At 39.0% G+C, this 24,705-nt stretch overlaps 1 protein-coding gene across 3 annotated transcripts in view; it reads right to left on the reverse strand.

Annotated features, from left to right (window-relative positions):
- Positions 1-24,705, reverse strand: part of RASA3 (RAS p21 protein activator 3) — a 133,731-nt gene that overhangs the window by 8,568 nt on the left and 100,458 nt on the right. For all 3 annotated transcript variants that reach the window (XM_064407899.1, XM_064407898.1, XM_064407900.1), the window contains 14 exons: positions 22,115-22,187; positions 17,804-17,883; positions 13,851-13,955; positions 13,194-13,350; positions 12,271-12,419; positions 10,548-10,662; positions 9,598-9,672; positions 8,629-8,752; positions 7,363-7,469; positions 6,591-6,668; positions 5,593-5,670; positions 4,976-5,049; positions 1,246-1,352; positions 223-305 (listed from right to left, as the gene is read on the reverse strand). In XM_064407899.1, the coding sequence (XP_064263969.1) occupies positions 223-305; positions 1,246-1,352; positions 4,976-5,049; positions 5,593-5,670; positions 6,591-6,668; positions 7,363-7,469; positions 8,629-8,752; positions 9,598-9,672; positions 10,548-10,662; positions 12,271-12,419; positions 13,194-13,350; positions 13,851-13,955; positions 17,804-17,883; positions 22,115-22,187 (1,405 nt within the window). The remainder of the gene's footprint in view (positions 1-222; positions 306-1,245; positions 1,353-4,975; positions 5,050-5,592; positions 5,671-6,590; positions 6,669-7,362; positions 7,470-8,628; positions 8,753-9,597; positions 9,673-10,547; positions 10,663-12,270; positions 12,420-13,193; positions 13,351-13,850; positions 13,956-17,803; positions 17,884-22,114; positions 22,188-24,705) is intronic.

Raw genomic sequence — 24,705 nt, forward strand, 5'->3', positions numbered from 1 at the left:
GAGTGTGCTGCAGATCACGAAACCCAGAGACTGCTGACTGGGCTGTTAAGAATCTGAATGGGCTGTACTTTTGGAAACTCCTGCTACTATATACAGAACAAGCAGCTGTGGTTGTACATCTTTCAACAGAAATCCAATCCAGGTTACAGAAGGGAAAAAGGCGATTAGGCTGGTGGATCTGGAGCAGCCTAACAAATGCATTAATGAAGATGACCTACTTACATTTTTCATTTTAAAGGATTCCTCCTCTAGTCTTTCCACTGCCAGAATGTTTTCAATTGGAATGCTGCACAGAGGGTGATCACCTGCAGAACACACAGATACACAGATAATGAGCCACTTACTCACAACTCCTCTTCACCTTTTCCCCTTTTTATAAGAGCTAATTCAGTTTCTTTGAACATCATTTTGACTGCATAAAAAAAGAGGGAAAATCTTTCACTCAGCAGGGATTTGCTAGCATGGTCCTTAAGTATTATCTTAAGTACATTTCTGTTTTTCAGCTGCACTACCTTATGCTAGCAAACCTCTTAGAAACTGATTACTGCAGCAGGACACGGTATATTTACTACAAAGGTGACAATGAAATAAATCATTCCTGTCAGCTGAACTGAACTAGTGGTGATGCAAGATCTCAAAGCTGAGTGTGAAATAACGACTGGCATGATCTGAATATACTTCCTTATCTTTCTTCCTCCCTATGTACTTAGATGATGAAAGGAAGTGGTGTTTGTTGTGTACTACTGAACAGACAGGAACAATTTGCAAAAAGCAAAATCCTTGCTATTAGGCAACATTAAGTGAATGACACATTTTTAAAGTTCAAAGATTGCAGGTGAATTCCTGCCTACTGTATCCAGTTGTGCCAACACTACAGAATTTATGAGCACATGTTGAGATGCATCTGAGAATGTTCAATACAAACCCAAATTCCACCTTGAGGTTCTATCTTTTGTTTCGTAGGACAATCTAGGTAACTGTGAAACCTACAGATGATGTTAATAACTGACATTAGACAAACATTATCAACTACTTTGCTAACTCACAGGGTATTGTGCTACCCAAGAAGCTTTTCTAACTGTCAATACAGACACTAAAAGAAGAGCAAGAACATACAGGCTGACAGACATGCCTGCACTGTCTTCTACAGTTAGAGATCTAGATCTGACTCTTCTACTCCTACAGAATCCTTATGTTTAATTTTTGTTTCAACGTATCAAAACAAGACTGGCAAACCTTTGTTACCTTTGCTTTTCTGATAGGTAAACTCATGGTTTGTCAGGCGAAACCATCTCTTCTTGAAGTTTTTCATACCAAACCGTTTTCTTCCTTGGGCTCTCTTGATCATGAACCTAGTGAACAGGGCACCAATTGTTACAATACATGCTTAAGTATGTACATTTACACATAAATGTGTATACATATGGATGTGTCATAGCACTTGCAAAGCTTCAGGAGGGGACACAGTGTTTTCTAATTATTGAGGTCTTTTCTTGGCCAGGAAAAGTGCCACATTTGGACAGGTTTAGTGCATCTATTAGTTAGGTCTGTCCTTTTTCCAGATCTAGATGAGGGGCAAGACATGTAACTTGACTTGTAGTTAGTTAACTGAGGGTAGTTTGTGCCCTTTCTGCATTACAAATCCAGCTAAATGGTTTCCTAGTACAGCAGAAAAAAAGGCAGAACATGGTTAGTACTGCTCTGCTAAGCTCAACCTGTTGACTCTACAAGCTTTTTTTTCTTTTAAGCTGTGAGAAAGCTCAAAAAGTTTAGACCATGTTTAATAATTAAAAGGCAGTGTAAAGTCTCTAAAGCACAGGGACTGTACCCTTACATGCTTTAATCACTCTCAAGCTCTAGAAACAAAATCAGGATGTTCCACAGCCTCATTTGCAATTGCACATAGATACTTCAGTTGAAATGCAATTTCAGTAACACACAAAATGATCCCATGGCTGGAAGGTAGAGTACCCCCACCCTTTTTCAGCAGGGGTGTTAATTTAGTGATTTGTCAGTTTCAATTAATTTTAAACTTGAATGAGTTTATAGTGAAATTAGTTTACTGGGAAACTGTGATGCATACACCACTTTCCTAACCTCTAAATCAATCCAAAAGCTTCAATGTGACTTTGGTGACTTCATCCTGCTCAGCATCACTTTTGTTAGATAAAAAATGTGTGTCCGTATGCAGTAGAGAGTTGATAACAGCTACTCTACACATTACATTAACTATTGTGCCAAATACAGAACTGCATAATGGAGTGGGTAAAAACTACTTACTACAGAGCAGTTTTTATCAAGTAGGAAGGCACTATACAGCACAAAGAACACACAGAGAGAACAGCGAATGACCCGGTTTAAGATTTTTCAATAGCAGAGCTAAAATGCTTAGAACAGCTAATACTGTTTCTTGCTTCTGGCACCTTCAGTCACAAATAACTACAATACATCTGACCAAACCACAGGTCTGTTTAAAGCTCAAACAGAAACCCAAGTTCCTTCAGACTTTAACTATTTTGTAACCAGCTGGGCTGGTGCCTGCTGCTCATTCCAAGCTGTGTGGGCAAAAGCTGACAAAGACTGTCTACAGCAGCAGATTTTTTTTTAAGCTGGTTATAGATACACATCTCTCATTCTTAAAATGGTCAGACAGTTCTGTCTTGGTTCTTATTCTTGGAATACTTGAGAAATATTTAATAACACCATGTGATTCAGGTCATCACCAGGCCCACTGTCAGTAGCCCTCATAATTCCAGGTTAAGGCAAATTTCAAAGGAAGAACTGATACCCTTGGGCAGGACAACATGCTCTTCAAGTTAGTTTCTAATCCTTCTCATGCCAACACTTAAAGGTGACTTAAAATTGCAAACTCCTACAGAGCCTCCCTTCTCTGAAAAGGGCAAACTCCATATGGCAGAGCTAAGAGCACATTTCTAATTAAATTCTTCATAGGTGACATAGCTAAGAGAAAAACGTGCTTTTATTTTCCAGAGACAGGTGACTAGCAGTCAAAGTCACACAAGTCATAAGGTCAACTTCTTTGTCTCTAGCAATTGAAGAATGTATAAGAAGTCAGAGCAAACAGAAGATCAAAGGGAGAAGAAGTCCAAGATCAAATCTATTTTAGTACTAGGTGGCTGGAGATACTGTTTCTTCTCATGTTTATGGTAGACCTGAATCTGGATCCGCCTTAGCTTTGCTTGGAAGTATTGACATGCCCTTTTCACCACCAACAAAAAAAATTAGTTCTCCTTTTCATTCTCTTCCTTTTGGAAAGAACCAGGCAGCAGATGTTAAGCAGTGATGGCATGATTGATGTCAGCAAACCCAAGTGCCAATGACTAATCTTTTCATCCAAAAGTACTTATGCTAGAGCTTTCCATTTGATACTCTTAATAGAGGCAAAGATAGATTAAAAACACAAAAGCAAGCAAATATATTGCAAAGGCAAATAGAAACCCCACTAAACAGCCATTCAGTCTGGAGAAGAATCAAATCAAAGGCTGTGAGAAGTCCCACAAAAAGATATGGCAAAAATGCAAAATGTAAAAAAAAAAATATAAACTGCTGAAGGCCACTTCTTAAGCTTGAGAATAATTTACATGAATACTAATTAAGAAGTGCCTAGAAAATGCATGGTTTCTTCATCACTTTCAGTAAGTTCTTCAGGATCCATACAGTGCTTCTTGGTGCCCTGCCTACAGATAGAAATCCTTTATTCTCTACAGCAGGCTTTTGTTTTAAGGAAAATAAAATAAAAGGTCAGCATCAAGAAATGGGTAACTAAAATGTTCTCTGCTGGGTTTACACAGGCATTTCGGGATGGTTAAACAGAGTACTTCCTCCCCAAAGTTAAGTCAGACAAGTCTACTGCTGCAAAGGACATGCTGTCAGCCAGTAGCTACAGCAAAGCAGCAACTGCCTCTACCATCTTACCTGCATGAACTATTACCATCAACTTTCTTTACTGTTAGTTTAAGAGTCCTTACAACAGCAGCCACAGGCCGAGCAAGAAAAGACAGAAAAAAATCAGACAGGAGCAAAAGAAAGACAGAGGCAGAAAAAAATGTTTTACAGTTAGAGGGTAAATGTTATAAACTATAAACTCATTTTGAAAACCAAAAATATGATAAATGTACAGAATTAAATTAGACAAAAGTGCTTCTAAGGACAGGGGTTTATCAGAGAAGTGACCTGTCCAAGTTAAATAGAAGAGGCAGTCATGTTTTCACTGAAAATGTACTTTTTGCTTTACTTAAAATTACCATGAAGGCTTACTTTCAAACAGTATTTGAGCTTACTGAGCTCTGACAAATTTGGATTTTTTTACATTCTTCCTCCCAGCTCAAAGAAGCTGTTTCTACAGTGCATTTAGATGATCTTAACAACCCAGTTTTGTAACAAAAAATGTCAACAATTGGTATCTGAAACTAACACAGCATATGGAACATACTTCCCAAAAAAGGAAAGGTACTAAAACTATAAACTGTTCCAAGTGCATGTCAAATTTTCCTTGAAATGCCCATGATAATAGTTAGCATATGTATCTCACAGGGCAGCAAAAGCAAATTCCATTTGCAGGCTTTGCTCTTATTAAGTTATTCAGTATCTGTCTTCACAGTCTTCCACTGTCTTCACTGTGAAATTTTACAGCTTTTATTCACTAAAGTTCAGGAGGAAGATCCCTGCTTGATTTTATTATAATGCTGAGTTTATTTTGCCTCAGCTAAGCTAATTAAGTTCTACAGGCTTCTCTTTCCTCCACTTATTTCAAAACACATTTATATTAAGATGTTTCAATCAAATGAAAATATGTTAAAATCAGCTATAGCAACCACAGGGAGCAGAAATTGCAACACAAGAATTCTCCTACATTCTTCTCTGATTGCATGAATGGAATAGGGTGGCAGAAAAAGAGATGGCTGCCTTAGAATGGTAGAAAGCACATGAGTAGATGGTTTTGTTGGATACTTACCCTTCTTTAAGCAATATAGGTTGCTCTATGCTCTTGTGATCTCTTCTTCCTGAAGATGAAATTAGATCTAGAAACTAAAAGATTAACAAAAAGCAGATGTAAAAATGGCAGGACCACACTATCCAAATTAAAATCTTTCAGCATTTGCATAGCACAGAACTATGAGAGTATTTGTAAAAGAAGTTAAACAGAATGTAATGGCAGAAGCTTGAGGAATTTGGGAGGTTTCCTTGGTTGTAACCTAAAAATAGCCCAAATGCTCTTAAGCAGTAGAACTGCAGATGCCCAATACTTCTTGTGCTTCTCCTTTGTTATATGGATCTTTCACTTCCTTTTGGACTAAGCAATTTTCATCACAGATCTGCAGCATTCTACAAAGTACACACATGTCAAAAGCTCTAAGCAGCAGCTTGTTAATCTAACCTTTTTATTAACTAGAAATAGATGCAAAAATTTTACTACTGACGTGTGTATAACTTGATAAGTTTCTTGAATATTAGTTATCAGGAGTCTGCTTTTCTCAACACACTTCCTGGGTTACCAACAGCATGTATAGCTTTCCAGGATTCAACTTCAACAGCACAGCAGGATTTTTAGAACCTTCACATATTACTTACATTTTTTACTGCATCTGCATATTTCTGTTCATTGAAATAGTCATAAAATGTAGCCATGTAAGATTCCTTGAAATTGGCCTGAAATACAAAGCCAAAACCATGCATATCATCATACAGGTTATACAGAAAATATTATTGTTAATAGCAGCAGGTCAGAAGGAAAACCACTGCAGACAGACAGGTTTTTTTTTCTGGCCAGAAATAAAATAAGCAAAGTACTACTTTCATGTTATACAGCACACATTCAATAGTACCAAACTTCTATTTCAGAGAGGCAGCAGAATGCATTTCATATGTTCAGTTACTACAGTTAATAATGCATTCTTCAAATGCTTCACAATTCTGATTTGGCTTTAATTTTTCCTCCTGACAATAAGTGTAAGAAAAATAATTCTGCTGTCTTGAAGGACTTGTAACTGAGGTACACAGTCACCCACAGTTGCCTGTGTGAATCCTAACAAGACCCCAACCACCCCAAAGTACCACCAGCTGTAGCAGTGTGGTGCCTTAGGTACATTTTTTTCAATCAAACATCCAGAGTATGGGCATCTAGCTCTAATCTCATCACTGAGAGAAAACTGAACTGGTATGAAAAAGAAAATATAGCCCTTTCCATGACTGGGTGACTTTTCTCAGTTGAGTTTTAAAATGCTGAAACAATCTATTAAGCCTTGTAGAGGTGCTGACCATGTATGACAGATAAGTAGAGAACTTCACAAGTTCTCCTGATCAGTCTCTCTTCCAAAGGAAGAAATGAAGAGTTCTGAAACAGACTTCTAGATTGGTCACACAATTCTGCTTTACTGAAATCTAGTTCAGATTAAGACAGATTTAGTTTTCCTCTAAACATGAGAGGCTTATAATCAAAGCAAACATGACCAGTTTTGCATGAGCCTAGTGCAACTCAAGCATTTAAAAGGTGTAATTACAATTAGTGATAAAAGATTTAAAAAATCACTTTCCTAAATTAAGTAATTAAATGAAAATAGCATACTTACAGATTTAGATTTTGATAAGCTGCCTAGTGTTTGAATGGTTTTAGAAATAAGTGTCAAAGTTCGAGAAGTCTGAGGATCCTAGGAAGGAGAACAATATTATATGGACTAGCTATTTAAAATTATGAATAGAGGAAGGTAAACTATATTTCTTCTTTCTTATTCCACTTGCAGAAGAGTAACAAAAAATTAGAAGAGAGCGCTAATAAAACACTGCAAGAAAAAAGTGTTTTTATATTAAAGTTGTTAAAAAGTTAACAACTAATATTAAAGTTAAATATAAAAAAAGTTGTTTTTATATTAAAAGGTTTTGGCTCGTAAGCCATCATGCTCCATAGCTACCATACTGACCTTCAGAGACCCAAAGGCAATCCCTTACAAAACAAAAACAGGCTGTCCATATCCTCCCCACTCCCAATAAGAACAACTACTAGAAGCCTGCCTTATGTTGTTTAACATCCAAAATATTTCCAACACTGCTGCCAATCAAGCCAGCATTCATGCAATGCAACAACAATGAAGCAATGACCCTTTTTTCAACAGTAGCTTAGACCATCGACCTCAAATTTCACTCTTCTTCCAACATCTCCCAAGTTCTTCACATACAAAGTGATTCAATATATGCTTCATATCCAAGACAGATATAACAGATCTTTGGACTAACAAAGGTACTTTTCCTAAAGGCTATTAAAAGAACTGAAGAAAGAATCTTGATAGACAGACTCTGGTGACAGAACCATACACACAGTTAGAAAAAAATTGATACAATACTTACTGGATGGTGTGGTGTAAGCTGAAAGAGGTTTGGAGAAAGAATGGCAGGAGCAAAGAACCTCAGGAAAATAAAGCTGCTGACAGCTGTGTACCTTACATCTAGGTCACCTATTTAAAAAAAAAAAAAAATACTCCTACTAAGCATTTCAATAATCCTTCCTGAAAAGCCTCATGAAACTATCAGAGCCTTGAGAGAGCTAACTCAAGCATGTGCTGGAAAATGTATGTATTTGTGAGTTACAGGATTAACCCATGACAGAGGATTTGGAGCCAGAGATCAGCTAGCCTAACCCAAGGAAATGTCAATGAGAGTCTCTTTAAAAAAATAACCAGGTTCATAACATAAGCTGCAAGAACACCACTCACTTTTCCACCACACAGGGAATTTCATAGGCATCTGCTGTTTCACATATGCACTGAAGTATGATGAATAATTTACACAGTTTATGAAACGTTCAGCACAGAGGCCAAGTCTCAGTTACCTACATATAGCCCTAAGCACAAGTGTTGTACAGACTCCTAATGTATCTATTCCAGTTGGTAGCCACAGAAAATACATTTCACTAATTTATTTAAACATAAAATAAAGAGTACAACAGCACAGTCAATGGTTTTCCGCTTGAGCTTGCCAACTCCAAAGTGACTGTTTAAAAACTGAACTTGTATCACTCTCTCCAAAACTTCCCTAAAGTAATCTGCTTCCCTTCATGAAAATACATAGCTTGGTTGTTTTGCTTAATTCTGGTTTTACATTGCCCACTTACTCTCACAGAGTCAAAATAACTAAGAAGGACTGGAAAGAGCTGCCTTTTGAGAGCCAGAAAACCATTGCAGCTCATGGGCTCCTAGAGCAGTGAGCTTGCAGCAACTCCAATTTATAGACTGGCTTTTGTTACAGATTGACATATACGCAGAAAATAATTCCACTGTATGGAATCTGCAGAATATGCCATTACAAAATCATGTACATTTGAAAATTGAGTATGCTTTGCAAATACTGAACCTGTAAAAGATCATCAAAATTATCTTTTTAAATGTTGCTTTCCTTAGAAAGATGTTTAAGAAAAAATTCCAATCATCATCAAAAATCATATTCCTTTTTGGAATGAATAAACTATGAGAAAACAGCATTAATATACTGCAAATATTATTTTGGATAAGCTGCTGTTCGCATACTAAATTCAACAGAGATCATGCAGACTGCTAGACTACACCTGTATTTAAAAGCTATCAGTTATGTAAAATAAAATTATATGTAAAAACCCACCTTGAAAACGTTTGGCAGCTGATTCTCTCAGTGAAAAGAAAATATCGCACATCACTGTAGGACAGCTTACACCAGATTTTGTAATTACAGTAAAAATGCGATCAACATATTGCCTCAGATTTTCCTGAAAAAATGCAAAGATTATGACAAAATTAGTATAATTTTCTGCTGTGGAAAGTGGCACTATTCCTGGTTTTATTCAGAGTGGCATCATTAAAAGATTCCCACTTTCAACATTATACACTTGAAAAACAAACTCTCACTCAATTATACTGTTTGGGAAATGCACATATTCAAGAAGAAGAGTAAAAATATCATTCCTATTAAATCAAACATTAAATGATACAGCCGTATGGCAAATCATTCCTTCTTCTAGCACTGTTTACTATCTCATCAGCAAAATCATAGAATCATTAAAGCTGGGAAAGATCTCTCAGACCATTGAGTCCTACGGTTAACCCAGCCCTGCCAAGTCCACCACTAAACCATGTCCCCACGTGCCACATCCACATGCCCCTTGTACATTTCTAGGGAGGCTGATTCCACCACTTACTTCAGCAGCCTATTCCAGTGCCTGACACCCTTACAAACTTTTCCTCAATATGCAGTTTAAGTCTCCCCTGATGCAATCCGAGGTCCTTTCCTCTCACCTTGTCACTTTTTACTTGGGAGAAGAGGCCAACCCCCACCTTGCTACAACCTCCTTACAGTTAAAGAGAGAGTTCTCCAGGTTAGCCAAAGGCTAAGTTATCCTTGTCCTCAGGACAGCAGGAGAAGTCATTAACTTTCTACAGGTATTGCATTTATAGCATAATGAAAAGCTGTTGTGAAATAATTATGAGGGTGGTGTCAAGAAAGCTTACAGTGTATTCTAATGAATGACAAAATTATTTGCAAGATCAAACTTCTGAGGACCTCAGTTAAACTTGATGGGATAAACAGAGACTGTCTTCAACATCTAATGCATACCCTGTTATTTTCCAGGTTTTCACCATCTTTTAATTTCACAGGATCAATTTCACAAGGTTTATGGACCTGGCAGATCTAGAAAAAAATATATAGTTAACAACTGATAAATAAATTTATCTACAAGTACAAAAACTTTTGTAAAAAGCATAATCTGTTAGCTTTTGAGACGAGAGGTAAAAGACAAAAGCCAAATTTATAAACAGTATTTTTTTCTTTTAACAGCAAAGGTAAATTATATGTGATCTTTATTTTTTCCAAAATCAGCATTAATTCATTCTACCCTTTCCTTCAACTGAAATGCAGAACTGCTCTTTAGACTCTCTCAAGCAAGGCTGTTCAAGAAAAGTCCTATTTTTCCAAAACCATCAACTTTAAACATATATCCATATTCTTTAAAACTTGACATTTTCTGATGAAACATTAAGACAAGAACAGCTGAAGAAATTGTCAAATCATTTAAAGGAAGTCTGTGGTCTGAAAGTATTGCCCAATTGCAGCACTAAAATACCCACACCCACCATTCTGGACTGGACAGATAATAAACCATTGTTCCAACATGTGCCTCACATGCACAGTTATCTAATAATAACTGCATCCCTTTATATCCACTGGATGAAACACATTACTTATAGATGCACAACAGCTTTCTGTTGTGTATACTATTTATTAATTTCTCAGAAACAATATATGCTAGTTTTTATAAAAGAGGGTAGCATGGTTTAATAAATAGAAATTTTACTTTTCCTTTAATGCAATTCAACTGTTTCTGAATTGGGCAACTCAGCTGTGGCTAACCTAACACAGGATTTTAATGCAGAAACAAGCTATTAATAGCCATTATGCATTATTCTTACAAAGTGTTGTTAAAATGAGAAGTAATAAACAGTATTTGTTCCCTGAAGGCCTTTACAATGACATTTTACCAAATAAGCAGTCTGAACTGTTCTTACCTCATCTATAATTGGCTTTAGTGTAACTTGCAGATAATGCATCCCTGCCAGTTTCATTGTCTCATCAATGCACTTGGAAGTTAATGAGTTTCCTCTGAAAATGGTGTTTGGATCTCTGGAAGTGAAGAGTTTTCTGTAATTTAGTTTCTTTGTAATGAACTGTTAATACATGGAATAAAAGCAGCAGCGAAAGCTGACAGAATCCTAGGTTTGAATACACAAGCAAAACCTTCCTTTGACACCAGCCTGCCATTAAATGTAGTCATGCAGCATTTAGTGCACTTCCAGGGACTAACAGAAAAGCAGCAGCCTTGGAAAATCCAGAGGGACTACAGATCTTCATTGCATTAGCACCGTGTGCTCAGTGCACTGTCCAAATAACACAGTGATACACAGGCTCAAATCCAAGAGGTCTACAGCACAAATGTGGGAAACATCTGTTTTCACAAGCTACTGAACATTGCACACGATCTACTACTTGCACCTACAAAATAAGTACTTGTGAGCTGGGAGGAAGAAGAAAACACAGGCTCCAATGGCACAGCTGCATTTTCTAAGGGACTCAGGGCACTGTTGTGTGGCAACATGGTGCAAACCCCAGCTCAGCCCTGACAACTGTGTGGCAAGGTGGCATCTTGCAGACTCTCTGGTCTTCTTAAAAATCTCTCACACAGAGCTTACCTTTGTATTAGACATACAGCCTCTGTGACTGATAAAGCTTCAGCCAGCTGCTCTATCACATACCTGTACCTCCCTGCTCAGCAATTTACTTTATGAAAAAGGTACATAACCAATGATCTCATCTACAATATGTACCTTTGCTGGTTTTTTTACCAAAGGAACATAACTGGCTAAGGATCAGCAAGTTTCCTCATGCTAAAGCAACCACGCTGTTTCAACCAACCTACAGTTCAGAAAAAATGCACCTACCAACAGGAAAGAAAACACCGGATCCCTCAGACACTCTGAAAAGAGCCAACCCACACAAAAACTATTTTGTACTAAGGAAGTTTACAGTCAGTATCTGTCATTCCCCTGGACTCCCAATTGTCTTTTCTACTGTTAGTCAAGAGCATGACTACACAGGCGCAAGGATTGTGGTAGCAAATATTCTTTAGGATCTGCTTGGTATGAACACTACACTATTGAGCTATCAGCCCACCAGTAAGTCAAACAAGGAATTCAAAAGAAGCAGCCAAAAAAAACCAACTTCATTTTCTGCCCTCCCATGCCAAATTCAATCCCATCCTTAATCCTTCAAACTCTAACTGGGACAACCAGACACACAGCTTGCCTTAAATATTTATGATTAGGAAGAATCTTGCTTGTTGTTTTGAACAAATTCAACAAACACTCAGCACTAAATGATTTATTAGCACACAATAAAGTTGAAATTATTTCATATGAACAGCTGAAGGTAATGTTGCATTTCAGTTATCATATATACTTAATACTGAGTAAAAATCCCTGCTCTCACACATTAGAATAGTTGTGCAAATAATTTTCACAAAAAATGATGGGAACTCCTCCTAAAGGTCAAATTAAGCAGATCTTGAGGGCAGTGAAAGAATTTAGAAAGAACTCTGCCACACAGCTAGGAAGAACAGGAATGACCCCAGCATTTCCTTCTGAAATTGCATATTTCTAGAAACTGAGTGGAGGATTCTAGCAGTAGCCAATGCAGTTGAGGTATTTTTGATAGCAGTTTGGTTTTGGTACTTACTGAGTTCTCTTCACTTCAGCATTCGCAATGGCACTTATGAAAGGCACAATTCTGCCATAGTGTAAGAAAAGCCTGACAAGAGGTATGGCCGCTTCCTGTTTTTCTCTGCAAACTTCACCCAAAATATGTGCAGCTGATGCTGAAACAGGCTGAACAGTGGAAGATAAAAATTTTGATAAATCCTTCCAGAACAATCATTTTTTCTTTCTATTCCCATTAGCTTCTTAATGCAGAACCCCCCACAACAGTTGCAATGGCCAGTTACCCAAACGTCTGAATATAACGTGAGTGGATGTCACATCCCAGTTTTTGTGGGCTGTAAGTTCTGGTCACAAGAGGGCAGCAATTTAAAAACTACTACAGTACAGTCTCTTCTTACCTCCCATATTTTTAATGTCTTTTCAGTAAATGTCACTTGCCTGGGAAGCAAGTGAAGAGAAAGAACTCTATCTAACCCTTTGCAATTTCAAGTCCCAGTGAGTACAGAACCCAGTTCTTTTACTGAAAAAACAAAAGCACCATTACAACTGTAAAAAGTCTACATAAGGACACACATGGTCCAAATCTCTGATGTTTCAGGATGAGTTCTTGGTTTGGGTTTTTCTCTATTATGCAAACAAACCTGCTCCTGTCCAGCAAAGGTAAACAATTGAAATTAAAAAAATCACAGAGAATGTGCTGCTGCTAGAACCACTGTGCTCCTGGGTCTGCTTTCACCCACAAAATGCAGATAAAGATCTCTGCAAGGACTGAAAACAAGCACAAGGGATATGCAGAGCTTAACAAGGCTCTGAGGTTTGAAAAGGAAGAGTTGACCTCTCTGGTAATTAAACAACAACGGTGCCAGCAAGATAGTGACAAATCTTCAGAGACCCCTGTGAAGATGATCTGCAAGTAAACAACAAACACCACAAACAAATTACCTCAACATCTGCAGATTTCAGCAGGACATCTCGCAGCGGACTGTAATAGTCTGAGGAGAAAACATGGTCCTCAGTGTAAACTACATTTAACCTTAAGGAACCAAGGTCATCTGGTTTCAATGACTTGTTACCATTATCTCTGGGCTGCAGAAAATACCTGATATGCAAAAAATAGGACAGAAACTTAGTGCTGAACCACCAGATTTTCTCAGGCTATATAGGAGCATAGAGAAACTCTACAGTTACACAGAGTATTTATATATGTATCAAACTTTTGAGAGTTCTTAATCAGATGACTTAATTAAGTTTGCCAGTCTGTTTTGCACCAACTGCAACATGGGAAGTTCTGAACATAAAGATTTATGTAGATATGATTAAAAACCCACACACTAAAACCATAGCATTGCTGATGAACTGCAGTAAATAATATAAAAACAACATACTAGAACTCCCACATGCTACAGAGAGGCAGACTGAAACCTCTAATCACATTATCAAAACTTCTTGTTCTTACACTTGCTAAGATTACTTTGGCTTGCTTACAAAAAAGATACAAATTAACTCCATTTAAACTTTATCACACAGAAATAATTACTCTGAAGTCTTCAGAGTAGACATATGTTTCTACTTATTCTCCAAAAGAAAAATGTCAAATACCATGCTTCGTAAGAGCTGGACTGTCGGAGAAATTTCAAAGGGAGTCTCAATTCTCCCAGAAACTCATCACCAAACTTCAAGTTACTGGCATTCCAAAGATCAACCCTGTAATAAAAACAAATAATTTAAAATACTATTAAGAAATTAATAATAATAATAAAAAACCCAACATTTTTCCCCTGAAGTCTATGAGTTAGAAAGACTTGAAACTGTACAGCAATAATTTCCAAATAGTAAAGAGATAACCTTAGACTTCTGAAGCCTTATAATTCATCTCTATAAAACATCAGTGAAAAATATCACTCAGATTAACTTTTCTCATCTGTACTGTTTCCACTGTCCATATTGATAAAGATTCAGTTGGCTGTCTGGCTATCCCAGATAATGGAAAAATACAGGTAAAATGGACACCAGGGGAAAATGCACAAAGTTATTTAAGAACTACATATTGTCAGTCCCTGTCTAATTAGGGATTACTAACAGCTAAATGGCAGCTTTACAGAATTAGTTCTACACAATTTTTCCCAGTTTCTAGCTCTCAGGAAGACTCCTGTGTTAAGCATACATACTTATGGCAGCTAAACTAGTCCTGTAGAGTTATTCAAAGCTGAAGGATAGTTCTACCATTTGGTAGAATCTGTGTACTGGCTGAAGCTTACACAAATTTTGGCACTCAGTCCCTCACATTTGGGAAGTTCTGGTATCTATCTGTAGATGATCCTTTCATGCCTTTCATATGTTTTTCAACATCTGGATGGAAAACAACTGCCCTGAGATTCAAAGCAGAAGTACTGGTGTCCAACCCAGCACGTAGGTAAACTCTACCATACGCACCTTGAGGCAAGGGTTTCAAACTCCAGGGCATTTGTTTCTGTATGCATTCCAATGTTTTCTCTAACAGCTATTTTTATTTAGAAACAAGATCAGCTGACTATTTTGCAGCTAAGTGACAGCTTGAATGTGCCTTAAACTTTTGGGTGGAAAGACAGTACATGGAGAAATTCAGATTTTCAACTAATGACAATTTTTAGAAGAGCAACTTGGATAAGGTGCAAAGTCATCCAGTTGTGGACGTATATACACAACCCTCCTGGTGCCAAGCAAGTCACAGCAGACTGGCCAAGGAACAGATGTTGACAGTTCTGTTAAAGGTTTATCCTATCTTATGCAAGCACAGAATGTGTTACTTTTAAATCCTCTGAGCCTTGTATCTCTCAACAGTGTTTCCTGCATCAGCTGTCATACACTAGACACACCATCAGCTCACACTGCACACCTGCTAAGTAAAGTTCTTTAGATTCTGATAATTTGGACAGTATTTCTGCTGGGCAAGAACTCTCCAAAAGGAAAAAAACTTCTTTGAAAATTCGACCTTCTCTCTCCTTTCTCCATATTTGATGGGTTACTATCTTGCAAACCAGTTCAGACAGCTAAAAAGCAGCTTCAGGAGGAGAGGAATCTTTAAGCCTATTTACACAGTCAAACATACAATTTACCAAGTATTTACAGGCTACTGGTTTCTAGTCTATCCAAACTCATTTAAGATGCCAACTAGCAATATCACTTTCAAACAGAGACAGCTAAAGGATTTTCCCAAAGTTACAGAAAAAAAAAAACAGTGCAAAGGATCTGTACAAGAGGAACTAAAGATTCAAAGTAGATCTCACACTACACGGTAAGCAAAGCAGGCATGCAAATTCTGAAGTTATTGGCTTGAGCTCTTGGAGTACAAAGAATAAACAGAACTTATTAAAAATGTTAATACACAGATCTCAGAGTCTAAAAGATCACTCTTTCCCAAGATTTTTAGAAGGCAAAATTATGACAAGTGTTATTCTGAAACTGGTCAGATTGTAGTCACAGAAAGAAACAAACAGGAGAGAGGGGGAGGAGAAACAATGAATTCACCAGAACATCTGGTCCCCAAGTGTTGATATGCCCTGCCTACAACTTCCTACACCCACTCAAAAAGAGAAAACTTTTCATAGCTTTAGAGAGAAACCATGAGAGACTAAGTTTCCTCTTTACCCTGTGGAATTGTATCTTTCTCAGGAGAGAAAAAGAAAACAAATCCCCAAACCCATAAATTGTATGATCTGTCCAGAGGGCCCAGGGGCAATCTAACTCTCATTAAACAGAGTGGAGGAAGTAAGTGGGGGTGGAAGGGGAACCCAAGATGAAAACAAAAAGACACTGTCCCACAGGGGACAAAAGCTCTAAGGAAAATTTGCCCAACCAAGACTGACACTTTATCTGCTTTTGCCTGTTATTTAAGTGCTTAATCTTTTCCCAACTATTTTGCAAGCTTCCTCTTAAATTACTCATCTGTACCACACTGTGCTACATCGGTTTTCAGGAACGACAGACTTTTCTGAAGCTCAGTTCCATATACTTTATTGTTGCAGACGAGTCATTTGTCCAGAAAATATACTTAGCAAGAAAACAACTGTACCAGCAGTATAAAATAAGAATAATTGAAATAAGCAATTAAGCAATATGCAACCGCTGTACACCAATGTCTAGCATCTCCTTCAAAACTATCAAAAAATCTGTCAGAGAATCCTAGCTTTGATTTAAAATCAGTGCATGGCTGGGCATCATGGTTATAAAGACTAGACTGGACTTTCTGAGACATGGTGTAGTTGCCCAGCTCATCACACACATCCCACGGAATATGGGGCATGTTACTTCATATCAGCCTACACAGTGCAAAGCTTTGCAGAAATACAGTCTATGCTAGGTCACCTGCTGTGCTGCAACACTAACACCACCAAAGCAGCTCAGCTCTGCACCTGGGCCTTTGCTTTTGCTCCCATGAGCCAGCTGTGGGTTGCCCCTAAACCAGCTACCCTTGCACTGCCTGACGCAAATGTTCTCTCACATATGAATAGCTTCCCTTTCCTGCCTCAGAGCCATGGCAAACACAAATCTATTAATGCTCCTCTAGTGCTGTGACACTGCATTGACAGGCTACATGAACCAGCAGCTGTCACATCAGAACAGCCCTCCATCCATTCATGAACACAGATGTGTTTTGCTTGCTGGGAGCAAGTATTGTTCCCCTTTCCTGGTCTCCCCTCCCTTCCTTATAGCCAGCTGTGATTCTGAAGGAACTATGGACCTTTCTGGGAGACACCTCACTGCCTCTCTAGTGAGAATATATAGGGAGGGAGGCAGTGTTACTATTCTTTCTGCAAATACTAACATAAAGGAGAGGGAATTTCTCACCACCTGATGCAGAAATAGCAGTATTCATTTACTGTGCATACAGATCACCAGATGGCACAAGCCTCCACGTTCCAATAGTATCTGATGGTAAGATGCATGTGACACTTTCAAGTTTTGCCCCTTCTATTGTTTTCTCACCCCTCTTTATACTCAGCTGTCCCCACAGACAGTGTTGACTGGCCTCAGCAGGTTTTAGAATAGTACTGAGAGGGTGGCACAGGGTGGGATTGTTTGGCTTTGAAATCAGAACTGCTTTTTTCCTGTGCAACCGATTTCACTTTTATCACATCAAATATTGCAATAAAGGGTTAAAGTTGGAAGGCAAAAGAGATGAGAAACTGTCTCTGGCCAAGAAAAACTCTTTTGAGTTCAAGAGTGTCCCTTCAGGGAAGAGGTTGCTAAAATTGATTGACAAAAGAAAATATACTCTGTAACTTAGAGTATCACAGAGCCTCTGGGCTGTCCTGGGAAACTGAGGGCAGGAGGAAAGGAGAGCCCAGACACAACAGGCTGTGCTTAATGACAACTGCATATCAGTTCCTGCACACATATTCAAGATAGAATCTACAGGACAGTAGAGGTAAATAAACATACAGATACACTGACAAAAACTCATCTTGATATATCAACAGAAAAACCATGCTTGCCACTTTGTAAACAGTCTACAACAAAGTTACACAACTCTGGAAGACACAATATTGTGCTAATTATGTATTTTTTATTACCTAATCTCCATTTTGTCCACTTCATCTACATCTTCAATGTCAAAATGGGATTTCTTGTTGTAGCTACTGGGTCTTGTAACCTAATAAAAAGGAGGAAACTTTTAGCAGCTTGATCTGATACAAACACATTCTGATGCAACTTTCACAAAGCTTTGGAAAAGCACAGTATTTTGCTACCAGCAGTGACTTCAGTCCTGATACGGACAACATTAATGCAAGTAAATAAACATGTTGACTAAACAGATTACTGACTATAAAGTGGTGGTTACACAATCATTTCCAAAGTAAGCAGATAGTCCATACTTTTTTTTACAGAGAAAGACCATCTTTAACATTACTACAGCACTTTTAAGTTTACATTGACAACAGAAAGATACCACTGAAAGGAGTACCACTTTCATAATCCATTCAGGGAAAGAAAAAGGCAATTAATATTTGTTTTAAATACAGCTGTACAACAGATGCCCTGAGGCACTTTGCAGAGCACGGGGGAGGAACCACAACCACCCTTAAAAACATTTTGCAGTGTATCCAATTAAAATTAGGAAGTTCTTCCTGTCTTGATATCCTGGAAGTGAATTTAACTTGCCCATACAACAAATACCAAGCAGACCAAGAGACCCTAGCCTGTGCTATGCATATCAGAATATAGAAGCAGCTGCACAGTTCACCAACCATCCTTGCAAGACTGATTAACTGGAAAGCACAGGCAAAGAAAAAAGGAAAAAACTATAGAGCGTTAGCATAGAACGTTTTTGTACAAACATGTCTTAAAATTTATTTTCTACCATGACTGTAAGAACACTTTGGTGGTTGTATTTTTGCATAGTGCGTCAGAAACTTAAGAAAAAGGCTACCCCACCCAGCTGAAACCACAGCAGGAACTGATCAAATGCAAGGGTGTATGATGATGTGTGGGTTCAGCTCTTGGTTGCACACAGAAGCTGAACTTTATTGTATGTTTGAACATGCTTGTGGCTTAATACTCCCCACCCACAAAACTGGCTTTTATTGTAAACTTGACTATTTGGTGTTTTACTGTACATGAGACTCAAATGGCAACTGAGGGAGGCAATGATACAGCTGCCCAAGTGGAGAGGAACCGGAAAACAATCTTTGGCAGAGGACACTCAGAGCCTTTTTATATGTGTATGTGTGAGGCAGGCAACATTTTCAAAGTGATGCACAAGAACTAGAAGATACTACCAGCAGCACCGGAGACCAAATGCCCCAGACTAAGGGAATCAAATGTACCTGGTAAGCCCAAAAGCACAGTGGATTTAAATACAGTCTACAACTTCAGCAGTTAAACAGAAGTTTCCTCACCCCAGCCTTGCAAACACTCCACTGTTTCTGCACAGCATCCTACAGGCCTGCAAATGGCAGTTTCTACTACAGTGCAATTTTTAATAATGGAACAAACTTTTAAGTCTCCTTCTGTCTGTAACACAGGAGTTGTCACAAAAAGCTGTAGCACAGGTGTAACTTATGGCATGTCCCTTCTAAGTAAACACTTTCTCAGAAGTTCTGCTGGAATCTGCATGTTTGACATCTCTCTGTTCACCCACATGACTACTTAGTGTGCACATCAATACTGCTCAAGAGTGGTATTCCAAAAGCTATAGCTGTATGGAACTGGAGATGAGGAACCTCCCAGTCCACAGTGCTAAAGTAGCTGACCCCTAACACTGCACAATGAAGGGGGCATAACTCTGCTGTGCTGATCTTTTCATCTGGGAAAAGGCCATTTATCAGCTGCTCAGGTTTTTTTCAGCACATGCAAGTTTACAAACAGGTCCCCAGCACTTCCTTCTTGAATTCCTGTAAGAGGACCATCTTCCTGTAGCTGCACTCAGCTCCACACCATGCTGCAGCTGAAGCAGTGGTGAAAAGGGCTCCTAACTATCAGGTGCAAGTTTCACTCACCACACCCCTCAAATAAGCCTTTCTATTTCCCAAACCAACAATAAGCTATCTTTCATTTAGAAAATTAAATCTGTGTAACTTTTTGGTTGTAGAGAGGAAAGCACCCATTCACTGTCTTTTACAGATCAGCTTCTTCCTTGGAGGCTTGGACAACCACTGTGCTAGCAGGCTGCAGAAAAGCTGATGAAGCTGTTCAGAAGCAGAAAGTGACACCGCTGTCAACAGCATGAATCTCTCAGCTCCACAGGAATTGGAGCACTTCCTTTGCATGCACCAGCCACAGGTCTGCCCATGTCTCATTAGTGAATGTATTTCCCAGTCAAAGCAGTTCTACTGAACCTTGTTCCTTGAAGACGTTTAGCCTGATTTGTACTAACCACTCTCAAAATGACATAAATCCATGATGGCTCTGTCTGCAGAGGGATGTTTATATTTCAGAACTCCGGCTGATTCAGTCATTTCCCAAGCTCTGCTCTTACCAGCACAGAATTCATTTTGCTCTGAGTTAGCAGAACAACTGGGGCATGGGCTTGAGTTCAGGTTTTACTTTTGCTGGTACTTGCACACAACACAGCTCTCACACAAAGGCAAGCTGAGCAAGCCCCCAGCCCCCTCTCTCTCAACTCCAGCTGGAATATGCTTTGTTTCTCTCCTTCCTCTCCCAGCATGGCACCACCTGCCAAGTTCAGTGTTTAAATACCAAACATTCACTGTTTCTGCAGCACACAGAAGGATGAGGAATCAGGTAAAGTTTTTGTGGCTTACAGTGTGAATTCCTGGACTACATTCTCATTCAAAAGTTCTCACTGACAGGCTCCTCCAGAACTGCCTATGTTAAAATAAGGAAGCCCATCTTAGTTTACTTACATATAGCATCACTCTCATATCACTGCCAAAGACCACAGTTTTGGGCCAGGTGAGGGACTGAAATCCTGGGTAAACACACAGACACCTCAGTGCAGTTTCAACACTTGTCTCACAGAACCTCTGCCCCTCTAACTGTGCCAAGGCAGCAACTCCACAGAGCCTCATGGAGCCAGGAACCAGGCACACAAGCTCGCTGCGAGCAGGGCAGCTGTATCCTAGGACGAGATGTGCTGGGTTAGCAAAGGCCACCTTAGAGAGCTGTCCTGGCCTACCCTCATGGCTTCCAGCCCCTCAGACACTACAGAAAGTCCTCCTACCAATCAGGAACTTGCTAAATCTGTTCCTTTACACATTACATCAACAAGAGCACATTTCTGCTGGTATGACAGACTTTAGATTGGTCAGTACAACTACTGGCTTCTAGGCAAAGATGGTGGTTTGCAGGAGAGGGAAGACAGCAATGCCAACAATGACATGTACACTTCAGATCTGCACAGTGAAACAGCACTTGTCTGGCTCCTCTCTCCCCAGCTTCCCTTCCTGATGTGGCTGTGGCCCAGAACTGATATGAGAAACCCCATCCCTAGGTGCCATCCCTATGCCAGCAACAATTTCTAATGCAAATGTGACCTGAAAGATGCAAGCCATATGAGCAGAAAGGGCTTTTCAATCCACGCCAGCTGCACTGTGCTACTCTAGCTTTTTTTTCCATCAACTTCATAATTACAGATACTTTCTTGAGGTGTCTACTGAAATAGAACAGTCAAGCATAGACCAGGACTATGATAGCCAAGAGAAAAAGAGAATGATACACATACTTTAGAAGACAAAATGAAAAGTTTCAAGAGAAATCTAAATTATAAACACATGCACATATAGGTATGGACACACCACAATTAGAGTTACTCTTGCCAGAAAGAACCAAAATGAGGACTTTCATAGAAGTTATACTTTATCTTAACTGGACTTGTTGAAAATGCTCTGTATTAAATAAAGCTATAGAGGTTTTACCCACTTGGAGAAAAGGCACTAGTATTGCAGCAGACTGGTAGACAGCCAGAACAACCAGTTTAAGTGTATTTTTCCTCTACAGTTTTCAGTATTCCTAAGTAGATAACCTTCCTCCCAGTGACAGGGAAAGACAGGGTGGAGCAGCTATAAAAACACGGACTAAGAAAAAAATGTCATTTCTTTGAGTGTGTGGTTTGTTCAGGTTTTTTGAGCTAATTTTTAAATGTGCTTTTTTTCAAAACTCTCGTGGGGTGAGTTGTGATTAAATGTAAAGCCTGTTGCTCAGAAGTGCCCAACTTGAAGCTTTTCCTACAGAGCAGCAGAGGTGAAAGCAGGATACTGCTCCTTCAGCAGACAGCCAGTCTGAGCCCGGGTACTTCTTTCCCCCACACCATGCTTTGAAACAGTCTTCAAAGATGACAGCTGGCACAACATGCAGCAGGATGCCGTGCCAACTATCCACAGTATAGTATTTCAGCTTATCACCCGCTCCTTTGAAATACCAACCTCAAAATAAAACACTTCATCAAAATGTGGATTGTTGGTCTTCTTTTTAACTTTAGTCTTTTTGGCTTCTGATCTGAATTAAGGAAACAAAAACAGAAAAAAAAGGGTAAGAAACAACATTAGTAGAAGTGTGATCCTAGAACAGAGCCACTGAAGAGGAAATAGCCAGCCACTTGATTTATCTCATAAAACTGGAATGCCATGTGGCTCCAGCACAGCAAGGCACAGACACTTGCACACACTGAAGAGAGAGATTCAATGCATTCCTATTTCTCTAAAGTGGTGGTAATTACATTTTGTTATCCTATTTTAAACACTACTCCTTGAACCCTTACTCTATCACTTGCTTGACATAGAATCTTTTATCTGTACAAATGGGCAAGAATGGGGGTCTGAGCAGCAACGTTTGGAGGATGTCTCAGTCTTGATGTGACTCAAAAATTCCTTATACTCTAAAAACACAGGAGACAAAGACTAGCACAGCTATTTCTGTGAGTGATATTTTATAATTCTGGTCTAAAAAATCAATCACTGCTTTTCAGTGACAATCAAAAAACTCAGAATGGTTTCTTCAGTAAGAATATTTTTATTGCTGTATGAGCATCCCTTTCCCTGCAGCACCAGCAGCACTTAGTTAATACAGTGGTGAATGATTATGACCAGGGCTGAGCAGAAGTCTCTATTTTATTGTCCTGTAGGTGTAAGACGTGGCAGACCTCCTCCCAACCACTGAGCAGGCCTGACCAAGCTCTGCATGGCCCATTCATCCCCTACGGGCCGTGCCATCCGCCTGTGCCTGCCTTGGAGAAAACAGACATTGACTGCTGGGCTCAAGCCAGCCAATGCATTTCTCACAGGCCAGCCAACAGCTGTGTGATGGCTTCCAAACGCTATGAACCTATGCCTGATTTGTTCTCACTACCTACAAGAGAAAAGCTGTGTGCTGTCCTGTGTCACCAATCTCACCCTACAGCTCTGCAGGCATAGATAAAACAGATGCAGATGGAGAGGCACATCAGCCATGTGGAAAACTGACCTACTAATCATTTCATCCCAGAATCTATCGTTCATTTCTCATGCACTAAAGCTGCTTAGACAGCTTGTAACTGCTTATATTCACTGGACCCTGTGTATTTCACAGAGGTCAAGGGAAGCTGAATCTAATTCCCAGTGCTGCTCCAGACTTCCCATGTGAGTTGAATGGGCCTGTCCACCAGCATACAATATTTTTCCATCTATAATAGAGGCACAAAAAGAGTTTCTGTCAGGAAGTCTGATGACTCTAAGTACAAATCACATAATAAACAGCAGCATGTTTGTTGAAATTTTCATGCTTGTCGTTGCATAATTGTGGCTGAATAAAGCAGCTTTCCTACTCTAAAATGAGAGGCACTGGAAAATCCAGAGAGGAGAATGATGTACAGATTAAGAATATCCCACTATTCCTAGGAGAAGCTGAGAGATAAGAGACACTAATCTCCTCCAGGACCCAGGACAGATTGCCAACCCCATCTCATCAGTCACACTTGCCAATCAGCCTCTTTACTGATAAACCCAGCTGGGAGGGGACTGGGAAGCAGGATGTAGAACGGGAGGCGATTAAGGCAGCACAATTACTGAGCAATTACAAAGCAGTGAATGGGAATAAGCTGCATGCTGCTTGCTGGAGATAGGAAGCAAGCCTTCTCCCCCTACCAAAACCCAGATAGCAATAGGATAAGGCTATGCTCCTTATTCTGAAGGAAGTACATTATCAAAAGTCATACATTATTCAGACTGGGGGAAGCAGACAAAGGTAAATTCAGACATTAAAGAGTTAGTCAATCAGTCTCCTTACAGTTTCAATAACAGTCACCAGCCAGTCATTTGAAACAAGCCACAGGCTTAAAATGAAGCGTACAAGTCATATATACAAGTCCATTAATTGAGATAAGGCACAACACACCTAGACAAAGATGCAGAATACAGACAGGCTCAAAGAGTCCTCTGCATGCAAGGTAAATATTTGTCAAGAATGCTTCTTATTTATAGTAATTTCAATAAATTGTTGTAAAACATCATTAATAACCCATGCTACCAAATCTAATTCTTTGAGGTTACAGCAGAGCAATTTTGTTTCCAAAATGACACAGACATAAAAGATTACTAGATAAGCAGAAAAAAAAAAAAAACAGTGACATCCAACAGCACAGGAAATTTTTATAACAGATGGGGAAATTGAATCGCAAATTTAAACTGAAGAGTATCAATGCAGAATCTCATCACTAAAACCTCATTCCAAATTTTATTCATGATATATCAAATTACAGGACTGAGCCATTGAGGGTTTTTGACATACATATTAATTTGTCACACCTTGAAAGTGAAGACACTCTAAATATTCACAAGCAAACATGCATACTCGGCAAGATGTTGATATATTCACATTTCTCTTCCACCCTGCCCAAAATCAGGCAATGAATTTGCTCAAAAACTGGCCTCCAACTGTGAGGTGAGAAGACGCATAAATTAAGACTAACCACAAATTATATACTCTGAGATATTCAAATTATTCAGATCTTTACATAAATCAAAACTGAAACAAGTCTCAA

This window comes from Passer domesticus, chromosome 2, assembly GCF_036417665.1.
Source record: "Passer domesticus isolate bPasDom1 chromosome 2, bPasDom1.hap1, whole genome shotgun sequence".
NCBI lineage: Eukaryota > Metazoa > Chordata > Aves > Passeriformes > Passeridae > Passer > Passer domesticus.